The sequence below is a fragment of the Pelophylax lessonae genome (genome assembly GCF_965119305.1).
Source record: "Pelophylax lessonae genome assembly, chromosome: 10".
In the NCBI taxonomy this organism is placed as follows: domain Eukaryota; kingdom Metazoa; phylum Chordata; class Amphibia; order Anura; family Ranidae; genus Pelophylax; species Pelophylax lessonae.
The window spans coordinates 233,397,536-233,412,686 of NC_138777.1; the positions used below are offsets into that span (position 1 = coordinate 233,397,536).

The 15,151-nt window shown below is 43.7% G+C and overlaps 1 protein-coding gene across 5 annotated transcripts in view; it reads left to right on the forward strand.

The window, feature by feature from the left end:
• The window catches only part of PLCG2 (phospholipase C gamma 2), a 237,264-nt gene that overhangs the window by 189,777 nt on the left and 32,336 nt on the right, over window positions 1–15,151 (forward strand). For all 5 annotated transcript variants that reach the window (XM_082269676.1, XM_082269679.1, XM_082269680.1 and 2 more), the window contains exons 27-29: window positions 8,775–8,984; window positions 9,707–9,846; window positions 11,916–12,030. In XM_082269676.1, the coding sequence (XP_082125802.1) occupies window positions 8,775–8,984; window positions 9,707–9,846; window positions 11,916–12,030 (465 nt within the window). The remainder of the gene's footprint in view (window positions 1–8,774; window positions 8,985–9,706; window positions 9,847–11,915; window positions 12,031–15,151) is intronic.

A 15,151-nucleotide genomic window follows, 5' to 3' on the forward strand; every position in this document is an offset into this window, starting at 1 on the left:
TAGCAATTCAAAAGGAACATATATTAAAATAAATAAGAAACCATACCTAATAAAAATCAAAAAATGTACCTATTGGAGATAAAACAATTTAAATCAAAATCTACGTTGAGTCCCACTGGTGCTAATACTTTTTGTGCGATAGATCCAGAAAGATTCTCTGTCTACAAATAGGAGTGGGTGCGGTCTTTCTCCTTACCCCGTTGACGAAGTCACGCCCACTGACGTAACGCGTACGGGGGGAGGAGTCTGACGTCACCCGCGGCGCTCCGATGCATGCTACCAGCTTGTACATGCCTGCATTGAGCACTGTGACAGTGCCATCCATGTGAGTTGAACCTTCTATGCTTTTAATAAAGTTTATGTTGAAACGGAGAGCATTAGATTTCTTTCTGTATTTTATGGGATGATCGTTTTGGAGTCCATCTGTGGTCTTGGAGATCATGTACTGACGGTGGTCCTCTGGCTATCTTCATTGATATCTTAAAGGCTTAGTGACCCCTAGTGGTCGAAGGATGGAGGTGAGAGGCTTCAATACACTATGGTGAAGGAATCACATTTCAAGTGGTGTTTAAACTCATCTTTCTTGCACTGGAGATCTGTCAAATCTCTGCGGACTTTAATGGACTCTTTATAATATACACTATATACTCAACATTGATATTTTAGATATTAAAACATATTTATATGTGTGTATATTTTTAGCACTGCACCATATTTTATCATTGGCCATTTCTAGGTATTGTTAGGTTTGACCTATTTCGGTGTACAGCCGCTTGCTTTTTCCTTTACTGATCATAGCGCTGAATAATTTCCTTTGTTTTATATACATTTTTTTGGTAAAAAATATCCCAATAAGTGTATGTTGATTGGTTTGCGCAAAAGTTATCGCGTCTACTAACTACGGGAAAGATTTCTGTCATTTTTATTTATTTATTTATTTTTTACTAGTAATGGCGGCGATCTGCGATTTTTAGCGAGACTGTGACATTGCGGCGGACAGATCGGACCCCTAACTGACATTTTTTGACACTTTTGGGGGGACCAGTGACATTACCACAGTAATCAGTGCTAAAAATATGCACTGTTACTGTAATAATGACACTGGCAGGGAAGGGGTTAACCTAGGGGTGATCAAGGGGTTAAGTTTGAGCCTAGGGGGTGTTTTCTAACTGTGGGGGGGAGGGACTTGTGAAATTATCATAGAGACCTGTGTTCCTATATAGAAGGATCACAGGCGCTCTATGATCATTTCAGAGAGAACAATGGTCTGTTGTGTCATCAGCACTAGATGGCGCTGATGATCATAGGAGATAATCATCATATTCAAAATACAACTAGGACCAGGGCTGCTGTTAGAAATCACGGGGTCCCATACAGCCTACCTGGCAGGCCCCCCCCCCCCCTGAATTCACGTCTCCATTCCACGAGCGTGCGCAATTTTAAAGCATGAATGACATGTTAGGTATCTATTTACTAATTTACGCATAACATAATTTTTCACATTTTACAAAAAAAATTGGGGTTACATATTTTTTTTTTCATTTATTAAAATTAATTTTTTCCAAATAGATTGTGTTTGAAAAACCACTGTGTAAATACGTAAATACCAAATTGCAAGGATCGTCATTTTATTTTCTAGACTTTCTGCTAAGAAAAATTAAAAATGTATAATATTTGCAAGTTCCAAGTCATTTTCTACAAAAAATACTGATTCAAACTTGTAAACAAAAATCTCCAGAAAAAGCCTGGTGGGTAAGTAGTAAATACCTCATTTAGGGAAACCAAAAACATTATGGCCACTAGATGGCGCCGATGATCATAGGAGATAATCATCATATTCAAAATACAACTAATACCAGGACTGCTGTCAGAAATCGCCTACCTGACAGGCCCCCCCCCCCCCCCCCCAAATTCACATCTCCATTTCACGAGCGCAATTTTAAAGTATGACATGTTAGGTATCTATTTCCTCAGCATAACGTCATCTTTCACATTTTACAAAAAAAAATTTGGGTACATATTGTGTTTTTTTTTTCTTTTTTATTTAATAAAATATTTTTTTTTCCAAATACATTGTGTTTGAAAAAACACTGCGCAAATACCGTGTGACATAAAAAAGTGCAACAAGCGCCATTTTATTTCCTAGGGTTTCTGCTATAAAAAAAAATGTATAATGTTTGCAAGTTCTAAGTAATTCTTCTACAAAAATAAATTTTAATAAATGAAAAAAAAAAACACAATATGTACCCCAATTTTTTTTTATTTTTTTGTAAAAAAGATAATATTAAGCTGAGTAAATGGATACCTAACATGCCATGCTTTAAAATTGCACATGCTAGTGGAATGGAGACGTGAATTCAGAAAAAGCCTGATCGGTAAGTAGTAATTACCTCATTTAGGGAAACAAAAAACATTATGGCCACTAGATGGTGCCGATGATCATAGGAGATAATCATAATATTCTAAATACAACTAGGACCAGGGCTGCTGTTAGAAATAACGGGGCCCCGTACAGCCTACCTGACAGACCCCCCCCCCCTCTGAATTTATCAAGACAAAAAATACACTAAAATCATTATTAGCGGACACAAACATAACAGAGAACCTGTGTAAATTAGCCCTTTTTTTAATTATTTTTTTTACATTTTTTTTAAAAAAGTATTGAGTTAGCCCTTTTTTAATTTTTTTTTTTTTTTACATTTTTTTTTAAATAATTTTTTTTTTAATGTTAAAATTTTTTACAATTATTATTATTATTTTTTTTTTTTTACGATTTTTAAAAATATTTTACAGGACAGGGAAGCTAGCAGCACTGCTGTGGAGGTGGGGAGGGGGGTTAGGGGGGCACAGTGAAAGGGGGAGGGGGGTCAGAAGCAGGCAGAACAGGGAGGGGGGGATCGGTGTTGGAGAAGCAATTACAGGAAGGATGCCCTGTGTCTGTGTCTCTCCCTGCAGCAGCTGAAAGCTAGCAGGAGGGGTAAAAACTGTCTTTTAGCTGCTGCAGAGAGCATTGCAGGGCTTCCTTCTGTAATTTCCCCTCTGTACGACTGCACCAATTCCGCGTGGTGTTGGGGTCCCCCCTTGTGCCCGGGCCCCCTACAGGAGGACTGGTTGTCCCCCCTATAAGCGGCCCTGATTAGGACAGGTGGGAATGGGGTGTCACCTTTTGTACAACAAACGTTTTATAGATCCCTATGTGTTCTATTTAATTGTCTGGCAAGATTTTTTTATATGATTTCATACCATGAGTATAAAAAATGGCCAAAAAAAATGCGACTTTTCTCTGCTGATAATAAACCGTTGGGTTTGCGGTTGTCAAGGCCTAATCTTTATAAAGGACGCCGGATGAAGGATGGCGGCTTTAAATGTTTGTGGGGGGAGGAAGGTATTTCTGGACAAAGTGACGGCTTCTCAGGCGGAATTTGTTTCCCTCTCGACACAAATATATTCTACGCCACCTCCACCGGCAGAACCCAATTAAAATAACTCATTTAATTATGCAATTATTTTAACTGTCGGCTAACGAGTGATTTGGGGGATGGCAATTAAAAAAAGTTCACGTAGGAACAGATGAAGGTGACAGATATCTGAAGGTGTACATGACATTGGATGGAGGCGTCCTTTCCTCGCACGCCGCAAATCATCACAAATAAACAATGCGGACATTTATTTTTTTTATTTTTTGAAGCTGAACGCCAGGCAAGGTATTAACCACTTGTTGTTTACAAGTTAAAATCAGTATTTTTTTTTTTGCTAGAAAATTACATAGAACCCCCAAACATAAGATATTACAAGGATTTGCTCATGACCAGAATTCTTATATATAGTGCCACATCCCTTTAAAGTACACAAGATTGGGAAATTCCCCTAGATTGGGACTTTATAGGCACAAAGACTAGAATATTTTTAAATTCAATATTATTTTGTGCATAATTGTTTAATAAAATACCAATTTTCTATATATTCTAGTCTTTGTGCCTATAAAGTCCCAATCTAGGGGAATTTCCCAATCTTGTAAACATAATATATTAGATATATAGAATAAAATGGAGATCGGTGCAATATTTTTTATCGCACAGTATTTGCACAGTGATTTTTTTGGGCAAAAATACACTTTTTTGAATAAAAAAACAAGAAAACAGTAATGTTAGCCCAAATTTTTTCTATAATGTGAAAGATAATGTTACGCCGAGTAAATAAATACCCAACATGTCATGCTTCCAAATTGCGCACGCTCGTGGAATGGCGACAAACATTGGTACTTAAAAATCTCCATAGGCGACGCTTTAAAAATTTCTACAGGTTACCAGTTTAGAGTTACAGAGGAGGTCTAGGACTAGAATTATTGCTCTCACTCTAACGATTGCGGCGATACCTCACATGTGTGGTTTGACCACCGTTTACATATGTGGGCGCGACTTGCGTATGCGTTCGCTTCTGAGCGAGCTAACGGGGATGGGGCGCTTTAATTTTTTTTAATATTCCTATTTATTTTATCTTTTATTTTTTATTTCTACACTGTCCTTTAAAATAAAAAAATAAAAAATATTTGATTATTGCTCTCACTCTATCGATCATGGCGATACCTCACTCGTGTGGTTTGAACACTGTTTACATATGTGGGCGCGACTTGCGCATGCGTTCGCTTCTGAGCAAACTAACGGAGACGGGGCGCTTTCATTTTCTTTTAATTTTCCTATTTATTTTATTTTTTATTTTTACACTGTCCTTTTAAAAAAAAAAAATGTTTTATTATTGCTCTCACTCTAACGATCGCAGCGATACCTCACATGTGTGGTTTGAACACCGTTTACATATGTGGGCGCAACTTGCGTATGCGTTCGCTTCTGAGCGAGCTAATGGGGACGGGGCGCTTTCATTTTTTTTAATATTCCTATTTATTTTATCTTTTATTTTTTATTTTTACACTGTCCTTTTAAAAAAAAAAAAAATGTTTATTGCTCTCACTCTATCGATCATGGCGATACCTCACTCGTGTGGTTTGAATACTGTTTACATATGTGGGCGCGACTTGCATATGCGTTCGCTTCTGAGCAAACTAACGGCGACGGGGCGCTTTCATTTTCTTTTAATTTTCCTATTTATTTTATTTTTTATTTTTACACTGTCCTTTTAAAAAAAAAATGTTTGATTATTGCTCTCACTATAACGATTGCAGCGATACCTCACATGTGTGGTTTGAACACTGTTTACATATGTTGGCGCGACTTGCATATGCGTTCGCTTCTGAGCAAACTAACGGCGACGGGGCGCTTTCATTTTCTTTTAATTTTCCTATTTATTTTATTTTTTATTTTTACACTGTCCTTTTAAAAAAAAAAATGTTTGATTATTGCTCTCACTCTATCGATCATGACGATACCTCACTCGTGTAGTTTGAACACCGTTTACATATGTGGGCGCGACTTGCATATGCGTTCGCTTCTGAGCGAGCTAACGGGGATGGGGCGCTTTGATACATTTTTTTTTTTCCTATTTATTTTATCTTTTATTTTTTTTATTTTTACACTGTCCTTTTAAAAAAAAAAATTGATCACTTTATTTCTATTGAATGTAAACATCCCTTGTAATAGAAATAAGCAGGACAGGTCCTCTTTATTGTGAGAAAAGACCTCACATCTCACATCTACACTAAAAAAGAAAAAAAAAAAAGTAATTTTTTTCATGATGAAAAAAAATGGGTTCTTTAAAGCTGTTGCTAGGAAGTGACGTATGATGTTGTTCCGGTCCTCCAAGGCCATAGAGTGGAGTGGGAGGCCATCTTGCCCTCACTTGACTTCCTGCCTGAGAGAAGAGAGGACCGGATCGTTTTCCCCACTACTGACGGGTCCGGTAAGCGAGGAATACGACTTGGAAGCGGCGGGGGGCATGCACCTCTCCCGCCGCCCATAAAGGTAATCCTTTGGCGAATCCACCGCTGGGACCACCCTTATGTTAAAGCGGACCGCCCACCGTTTAAAAAAAATACCGGGGTTCTGGCTGCTTTCTGCTGCCATAACCCCGGTATTTAATGTCAAAGTACTGACGTAAATACACGGTGGGCGGTCCATACGTGGTTAATTATTCTTTTTTCACACACGTTAAGTGTGTTTTTTTTTTCTTTTTTGTTAGAAAATGACTTAGAACCCAAACATTATAGATTTGTCTGAAAGCAGAGACCCTGGAGAATAAAATGGTGGCTGTTGCAATTTTTTATTGTCACCTTAGATTGTAAGCTCCTTGAGGGCAGGGACTGATGTGAATGTACAATGCTGCGGAAATTGACAGCTCTATATAAGTACCTGAAATAAATAAATAAAATAAATAAATATAATATTTGTGCAGCTGTTAATCAAACACATCGGAGGCCAAAAAAAAAAAAAAAAACAGCCCCCAATGACGTAATTTATGGCAAAACTCGTAGGGCGGAGCGGTACCTTATGACATCACCACGCCTGACCAGAACTTACGTCAGAAGGAAGTACAGCTCTGTGGGGGAGATTTGCTCAAACTGGAGAGTGCAAAATTTGATGCAGCTCTGCATAGAAACCAATCAGCTTCCAGGTTTCTTTGTCAAAACCTAATTAATCAAGCTGAAGTTAGAAGCTGATTGGCTCCCATGCACAGCTGCATCAGATTTTTCACTCTCCAGTTTTAGTAAATCTACCCCTGTGTCTCCAGAATGAGATTTTTCTACACAGCACTGAAGTCTATCTTGCGGGAGGGGTCTTTAACCGCTTGCCAACCGCCGCAAGTACATATACTGCGGCGATCAGCCCCTCCTGGGCAAAGCGACATAGCCTGTAGGGGGCGAGCGCGCGCCGCCGGAGGAGCGCTCCTGCCCCCGCTCCTTCAAGGCCATCCCCCGCGAGTGACCGGCGGCTCCGATGTCCGCCGGTCACTCGCGATCTCCCGCTGGAGAGGGAGAAAGGCAGACGGATGATGTAAAAAAAGCCGCCTGTCATTCTCCCTGGTGTAACTGCAGAGATCACACGATCCTGCTATGTAGGATCGTATGTCTCTGTGGTTACATCAAAAGCCACACCCCTTGACAGTTAGAAGCACGCCCCTAGGGACACACTTAACCCCTGGATCTCTAATAAAGTTAACCCCTTCCCTGCCAGTGTCATTTTTACAGTAACAGTGCATATTTATAGCACTGATTACTGTAGTAATGTCACTGGTACCCCCAAAAGTGTCAAAAATGTCAGTCCGGGTTCCAATCTGTCCGCCGCAATGTCGCAGTCCCGCAAAAAAAAATCGCAGATCGCCGCCATTACTAGTTAAAAAAACAATAAAAATGACATATATCTTTCCCTTAGTTAGTAAACGCAATAACTTTTGCGCAAACCAATCAAAATACGCTTATTGCGATTTTTTTTTTACCAAAAAAATGTAGCAGAAAACAAATTAGCCTAAAATGTTAAATTTTGATTTTTAAATTTTTTTGGGGGGAATTTCATATAAAAAAATTTGAAAAATATTGTTATTTTTTCAAAATTGACGCTCTTTTTTTGTTTATATCGCAAAAAATAAAAATCGCACAGGTGATCAAATACCACCAAAAGAAAGCTCTGTTTGTGGGAAAAAAAGGACATCTATTTAATTTGGGTACAGCGTCGCACGACCGCGCAATTGTCCGTTAAAGTCACGCAGTGCCGAATCGCAAAATAGGCTCTGGTCTTTGAGCAGCCAAATCCTCCGGGGCTTAAGTGGTTAGAAAAAAAAAAATTGCTCTAGGAATGTCTCACGCACTTGCACAACCGTCACAAATAACCCCTGTAATTTGTGTAACGTGTTTACTTCCAATGATCATCAGCTCCATCCAGTGGCCATAATGAAGTGTTATCATGAAATACCCCAACCAGCATCATGGTCACTAGGTGGCGCTGACAGTCATAGGAAGTTAAAGTGGTTGTAATCCCTGTCTTATAACTTGTACCTATAGGTAAACCTTTAATAAGGCTTACCCAGTGCTGTATCTTGGCCTAGGCCGACAAGGCCCAGGCCTAGGGCAGCACTTTGCAGGGGGGCAGCAAAAAAGCTGCACACCACATGAAAAAACAGCCTCCTCCTGGCTCCCACACGAAAAGGGTCCCTGCCAGCATGTGCTACACTTTTAGTTTAGTGCCACTATTATGGGGCGAATTGGACCAGAGGGCAGGGTCCAGGAGGCAAATCAGTCTGGCACCCCCATAAAGCAGTCACGCTGCTACCTGTTGGTATGATAGACTGATGGGGCTGTACTGATGACCACTAATGAGACCATACTGATATGCTGCACTGATGAGGCTGCACTGATGGGCAGTAATGAGGTGGCACTGATGGGCACAGATGAGGCTGAACTTATGGGAACTGATAAGGCTATGCTGATGGGCATAGATAGACTGTGGTTGTGGTCTGTGGTATACAGATGACAGGGCGGGTGATAAATAGGAATGGGTGTGGCCTTTACAGGAAGGGGTGGGTCATATTTAAATTAGGGGGTGCACAAACTTAGTCAGGCCTAGGGCAGCAAAAAACCTAAATACACCACTGGGCTTACCTATAGGTACTGTAAATATCTCCTAAACTTTCACTGTTTAGGAGATATTTACATTTCATGAAGCAGATGACGTCATCGGCACAAGCGCTCTGAAGGAACGGCCGCCCTTGGCCTGTCACTTTTTTTATAAATTAAGTATACTCATCCTGGTGTGTTATCTTTGTGAATTCCCCCCCGAGGACCCTTGAATGCTTCATTTTATGACCGGTCTGTTTCACTTTATACGCAGGGACGCCGGACTTCCGAGAAATCCGATCGTTTGTGGAGAACAAGTTGGAGAGTCTCACTAGGGTGAAGCCCGTTGACCTTCTGAAATATAATCGTAGGGCGCTCACTCGCGTCTATCCCAAAGGGCCACGGGTGGACTCCTCCAACTACGATCCTCTGAGGCTCTGGCTGTGCGGGGTGCAGATGGTGGCTCTGAACTACCAGACGCCAGGTAAGCGGTATCTCTGTAAGGGGTGAAGCGCCGCTGGTAATAGCTGGTTCTACCCTAGTAGAACAGAGGCTACCCACCAGCACATGCACACCAGCTGCAATAACTCAGTCTAGGGCTAGGGGATGTCTTTTTGATATTTTATTACTTGAAGAACTTTAAGCAGGAGAGGGGTATGGCATTGAATACTCCAGACACTCAGTGACATCAATGGTAGAACAGTTCTCCTTAAAGCTCTGTGTAATGGTTTTGCACAGAGCAGTCCAGATCCTCCTCTTCTCAAGTCCCAAGCCGGCACTCCTCCCTCCTGCCGGGGTACTCCCACACCAAGCAGCTTGCTCTGTGGGCACTCAAACAGGTGGGAAGAGGGAGTCCATTCCCTAGAAGCGCGTTGGCTAGGAGCTACAATCTTCAGTCAAAGTGCCGGTTCACACTACCGCGGCGCGACTTCGGGGGCGACATGTGAAGTCCCGTGCACCGCGACTTGGGCGCGACTTCATATAATGAATGTCAATGCAAGTCGCTCCGAGGTCGCCCCGAAGTAGTACAGGAGCGACTTGTGACGCTCCTATTAGAACGGTTCCCGTAGCACTGCATGGACCGGCTGACCAGTCACCTGACAAGTCGCGGTAGTGTGAATGGGCACTTACAGAACAAGTCCAGTTGAATGTGTCTAAGAAAACACACTATTGCAACATAATATCTAAATTTTCTTGCTGTGACAGACCGGTACATGCAGATAAACCAAGCCTTGTTCTCTTACAATGGACGCTGTGGATACATCTTGCAGCCAGAGTGTATGAGGCAGGATGCCTATGACCCCAGTGACTCCAGGAGAATTGGGCAGATGGTGCTGACCATTAAGGTAGGTGACAGCAGTGGCTACATTCAGACTTTAATTAAGGAACGTGTTTCAAATGTAAAATATGTGGCTAAAAATGTAGAAACGTTTTACTAGAAAAAAATATTTGTGACACCAATCATTAACCTGGCTTTGTCTATCAACAAAGTCATGTGACCGCCATGTCAGTGCTGATCACATGACTTAGTCAGAAAAAAAAATCCTTCTTCTTTAAGCTTACCGCATTTTCCGGCATATAAGACGACTTTTTAAACCAGCAAAATCTTCTCAAAAGTCGGGGGTCGTCTTATACGCAGGGTGTCGTCTTATAGGGCAGATGCTGAAATTTCGGCGCCGAACTGGAGAATAAGCGGTGGGGGGGGGGGGCTCAAAAACGGCCGCGGTATGCCCAGGGTATTGAAAAAAGAGAGAGAGAGTGACCAGAAAAGCACGCCTCTTACACCCATCTGGCCCGCCCTTGTAATGATCAAATTTAACCGGTTCCGGACCGCCCCCCGCATATATACTGCGGCAGGGCAGCCCTCCTGCGCGAACCGACGTAGGGCTACGCCAGTCGCGCGCCTGCAGCTAGGGGGCGAGCGCACTCCGCCGGCGCCGCGCTCCCATCACCACTCAGCAGCGAAGACTCCGATGCACAGTGCAGGTGGCTCCAATTGCCGCCTGACAACCGCGATCAATCCCCGCTGTTTACAACAGCCGACCGTTCTTCTCCCTGGAATGATCACAGAGACCTTGTGATCCTTCTATGTAGGAACACAGGTTTCTATGGTCATTTCACAAGCCACGCCCCCCCCACAGTTAGAAACACACCCCTAGGTACACATTTAACCCCTTGATCACTTACTGTGTTAACCCCTTCCCTGCCAGTGTCATTATTACAGTAACGGTGCATATTTTTTAGCACTGATTACTGTAGTAATGTCACTGGTCCCCCCAAAAGTGTCAAAAATGTCAGTCAGGGGTCCAATCGGTCCGCCGCAATGTCGCAGTCCCGCAAAAAATAGCAGATCGCCGCCATTACTAGTAAAAAAAACCTGTAAACTAGTAAAACTAAACTGTATGTTGTACTTTTACTAGGGAAAGAGATGGAGCCTAGTCCCTGCTTTGCAGAGACACAGGATCAATGCCTTCCCTCCTGTCAGAATGGCGATCTGTTTTGTTTACATAGGAAGATCGCTGTTCTGCCTGTGTGCTGGATGATTGGCAGACATCGAGTCCATGGTACCCCCCACTGGGCTCCCACTAAGTGTGATCACAGCGGGGGAAAGCCGGCGGCGGCGTGCATGCGCACTCCCCACCTGGAGTAGTTTACTGCAGATAGCTCTGTAGAAAGGCAATAATGTTTTATATATCAGTTCATTTGAATGGAAATGACAAGGAAGCAACATTTTTGGCGGGATCAACAGGTATTTTCTGTACTTGCAGGGAAGGGGTTAACATCATGGGTGACAAAGCGGTTAAATGTGTGCCTAGTTTTTCTAAACGGTATGTGGTACTTTTACTAGGGAAAGAGATGGATCCTAGTCCTTGCTTTGCAGAGACACAGGATCAATGCCTTCCCTTCGGTCAGAATGGCGATCTGTTTTGTTTACATAGGAAGATCGCTGTTCTGCCTGTGAGCTGGGTGCCAGCGGACATCGAGTCCGTGGTACCCGCTACTGAACTCCCGCTAAGTGTGGATCACAGCGGGGGAAAGCTGGCGGCGGCATGCATGCATGCATGATACAGCAGTTAGCTTTGTAAAAAGGTAACAATGTTTTATATATCAGTTCAATTGAATGGAAATGACAAGGATGCAATATTTTTGGTGGGATCAACAGGTATTTTATGTACCTGCAAATGTTCTTAGTTTTAGAAAAGAACACAAATGCAGACACCGCATTTAAGGACTGGTAGGGCACAATAGATTACATTTTTGTCTTTGGGTTTATATATCCTTTAAAAGCTAATTTTGATAAAGGTCAAATCAGTTGTTAATTATTCTATAAAATCTGAGCCTGATTGCGAACATTAAATAGCATGAAATAGAATGTTGTCTGCCGGGTAACAAAGAAACACAATTGGTATTCCAGGTTATAGGCGCTCGTCATTTGCCGAAGCCTGGCCGGGGTATCGCCTGTCCATTCGTGGAGGTGGAGGTTTGTGGAGGAGAATACGATAATAATAAGTTCAGGACCAGCGTAGTGAGTAAGTATTAGACTTCACGATTATAGCTGATAATACGACAAGAACTAAATGTAAAACTACAAATATCTTCCCTCTACAAACTGTACGGCCAGTCTTCTTTCTCTAAAACCAATATGGAAATGCCATTGCCAGAATCTGTTTCCTATATAAAAAAAGAACAGAGGGCGCAAACCTCACTCAATAATCTGTAATTCAATATTGAAAGCTAAAACACTTACAGTTAAGTAATCTATCAAAGGCCCATGAAAGGTAATTTGTGGATGCGGCAACAGCGCTAAGCCCAATAGTCCCTGGCCAGTTGTGGGATTTGAGGATAGAAGCAGCAGCAAAAGATGGGTGGTAGCTTTTATAGTTCAGATTTGGCAAGCTTGCTGCATCCTTGGTTGCCTCAGGGAGGGAAGAGCTTTTGAACCACCTTCTGGGCTCCAGCCCTTTCTCAAGCCTCACAAGCTTAAAAAAGAGGTAGAGCCCCAAAACACATTGCCAACCAAAGTTTCCTGGAAGCACTTCTTTCTCTGAGGCCACCTAGGAAGCCAAGGATGCCCTCACAGGGTTGAGAAAGGAGTAGAGCTCTGAGACGCATCACCAAAGTACGTTTTCAGGAAGCACTTCTCTCCCTGAAGTCACCCAGGAAATCAAGGATGCCCTCACAGACTCAAGAAAGGGGTAGAACCCTGAAATGCATCACTAAGTTTCCAGGAAGCGCTTTTAAGGCCACCCGGGAAATCGAGGACACCTTCACAGGCTTGAGAAAGGGGTAGAACGCTAAAATACATTGCCAAGCAAAATTTGCAGGATGCGCTCCACTCCCCGAGGCCACCCAGTAAACCAAGGATGCCCTCACAGGCTTAGGAAAGGGGTAGAGCCCGAAAAGCATCACCAAACAAAGTTTCCAGGAAGTACTTCTCTCTCCAAGGCCCCTAGGAAATCGAGGACGCCCTCACAGGCTTGAGAAAGGGCAAGAGCCCTGAAATACATTGCCAAGCAAAGTTTCCAGGAAGATCATCTCTCCCTGAGGCCACCCAGGGATGAGGATGCCTTGACAGGCTTGAGAAAGGGGCAGCGCAACGAAATGCATAACCAAGCAAAGTTTCCAGGAAGCGCTTCTCTCACTGAGACCACCCAGAAAATGGAGGATGCCCTCACAGGCTTGAGAAGGAGGTAAAACCCTGAAACACATCACCAAGCAGTTTCCAGGAAGCACTTCTCTCTCCAAGGCCACCCAGGAAATTGAGAACACCCTTTTAGGCTTGAGAAAGGGGTGAAGACCCAAAATGCATCAGAAAGCAAAGTTTCCAGGAAGCACTTCTTTCTCTCTGAGACCACCCAGGAAGTTTAGGATGCCCTCCACAGGGTTGAGAAAGGGTAGAGCCCTGAAATGCATCACCAAACAGAGTTTCCCGCAAGCGCCTCTCTCTGAGGTCACCCAGTAAGCGGAGGATGCCCTCATAGGCTCAAGAAAGGGGTAGAGCCCCGAAATGCATCACCAAGCAAAGTTTCCAGGAAGCACTTCTCTCCCGAGGTCACCCAGGAAGTCGAGGATGCCCTCACAGGCTTGAGAAAGGGCTAGAGCCCTGAAATACATTGCCAAGCAAAGTTTCCAGGAAGATCATCTCTCCCTGAGGCCACCCAGGGATGAGGATGCCTTGACAGTCTTGAGAAAGGGGCAGCGCAACAAAATGCATCACCAAGCAAAGTTTCTAGGAAGCGCTTCTCTCACTGAGACCACTCAGAAAATGGAGGATGCCCTCACAGGCTTGAGAAGGAGGTAAAACCCTGAAACATATCACCAAGCAGTTTCCAGGAAGCACTTCTTTCTCCAAAGCCACCCAGGAAATTGAGGACACCCTTATAGGCTTGAGAAAAGGGTGAAGACCCGAAATGCATCAGAAAGCAAAGTTTCCAGGAAGCACTTCTTTCTCTCTGAGACCACCCAGGAAGTTTAGGATGCCCTCCACAGGGTTGAGAATGGGTAGAGCCCTGAAATGCATCACCAAACAGAGTTTCCCGCAATTGCCTCTCCCTGAGGTCACCCAGTAAGCGGAGAATGCCTTCACAGGCTCAAGAAAGGGGTAGAGCCCGAAATGCATCACCAAGCAAAGTTTCCAGGAAGCACTTCTCTCCCAAGGTCACCCAGGAAGTTGAGGATGCCCTCACAGGCTTGATATAGGGTAGACCCCCGAAACACATCAGCAAGCAAAAATTCCAGGAAACACTTCTCTCCCTGAGGCACCCAGTAATCCGAGGATGCCCTCACAGGCTTGAGGAAGGGGTAGAGCCCTGAAACAAAGCACAAAGCAAAGTTCCAGGAAGCAATCCTCACTCTGAGGTCACCCAGGAAGCCGAGGATGCCCTTACAGGGTTGAGAAAGGAGTATATCTCAGAAATGCATCACCAAGCAACGTTTCCAGGAAGCACTTCTCTCCTGAGGCCACCCAAGAAGTTTAGGATGCCCTCAAAGGCTTGAGGAAGGGGTAGAGCCCTGAAATGCATCAAAAAGCAGAGTTTCCAAGAAACACTTCTCTCTCTCTGAGGCTACCCAGGAAGCCAAGGGTGCCCTCACGGGCTTGAGAAAGGGGTGGGACCCTGAAATACCTCTCCCCGAGGCCATGCAGTCTACCGCTTGCTAACTCTGAGCGGGCCCCCTGCTGTAAATGCTATTGTCAGCTGACACTCTACCTGACTCAGACCCAACCTCTCCTGTCTTCAGTCCCCCACAGATATGTTGGGTGTTCAGCCTATGTTGTTGCCCAGAGCTACAAAAGGATAAGAGGGTAGTCAGTGGGAGGTTTGCCGTTTCCATCGCTTTATCATAAATGTCAAAGAAAATAAAAATCCTGTTGGTTTAGAGGATCAGGGCACTGAATCCAATGAATGAAGACTCTGGACAGGCAGCAGTGTAGCTGGAGCTTTGGGCAAGCTCTGGTTAGCATCAGTGGAGACCAAACTGTTCACAGCCTTCAATGTAGAGTCACTGATTGACGATGTGGGGTTACCAGTGCTGTATTTTGGCCTTGGCCAACAAGGCCCAGGCCTAGGGCAGCACTTTGCAGGGGGCAGCAAAAAAGCTACCCCTTCCCCTCCATCTGAGACTCTATTGGCCATGGTTGCTAGAGCCGCC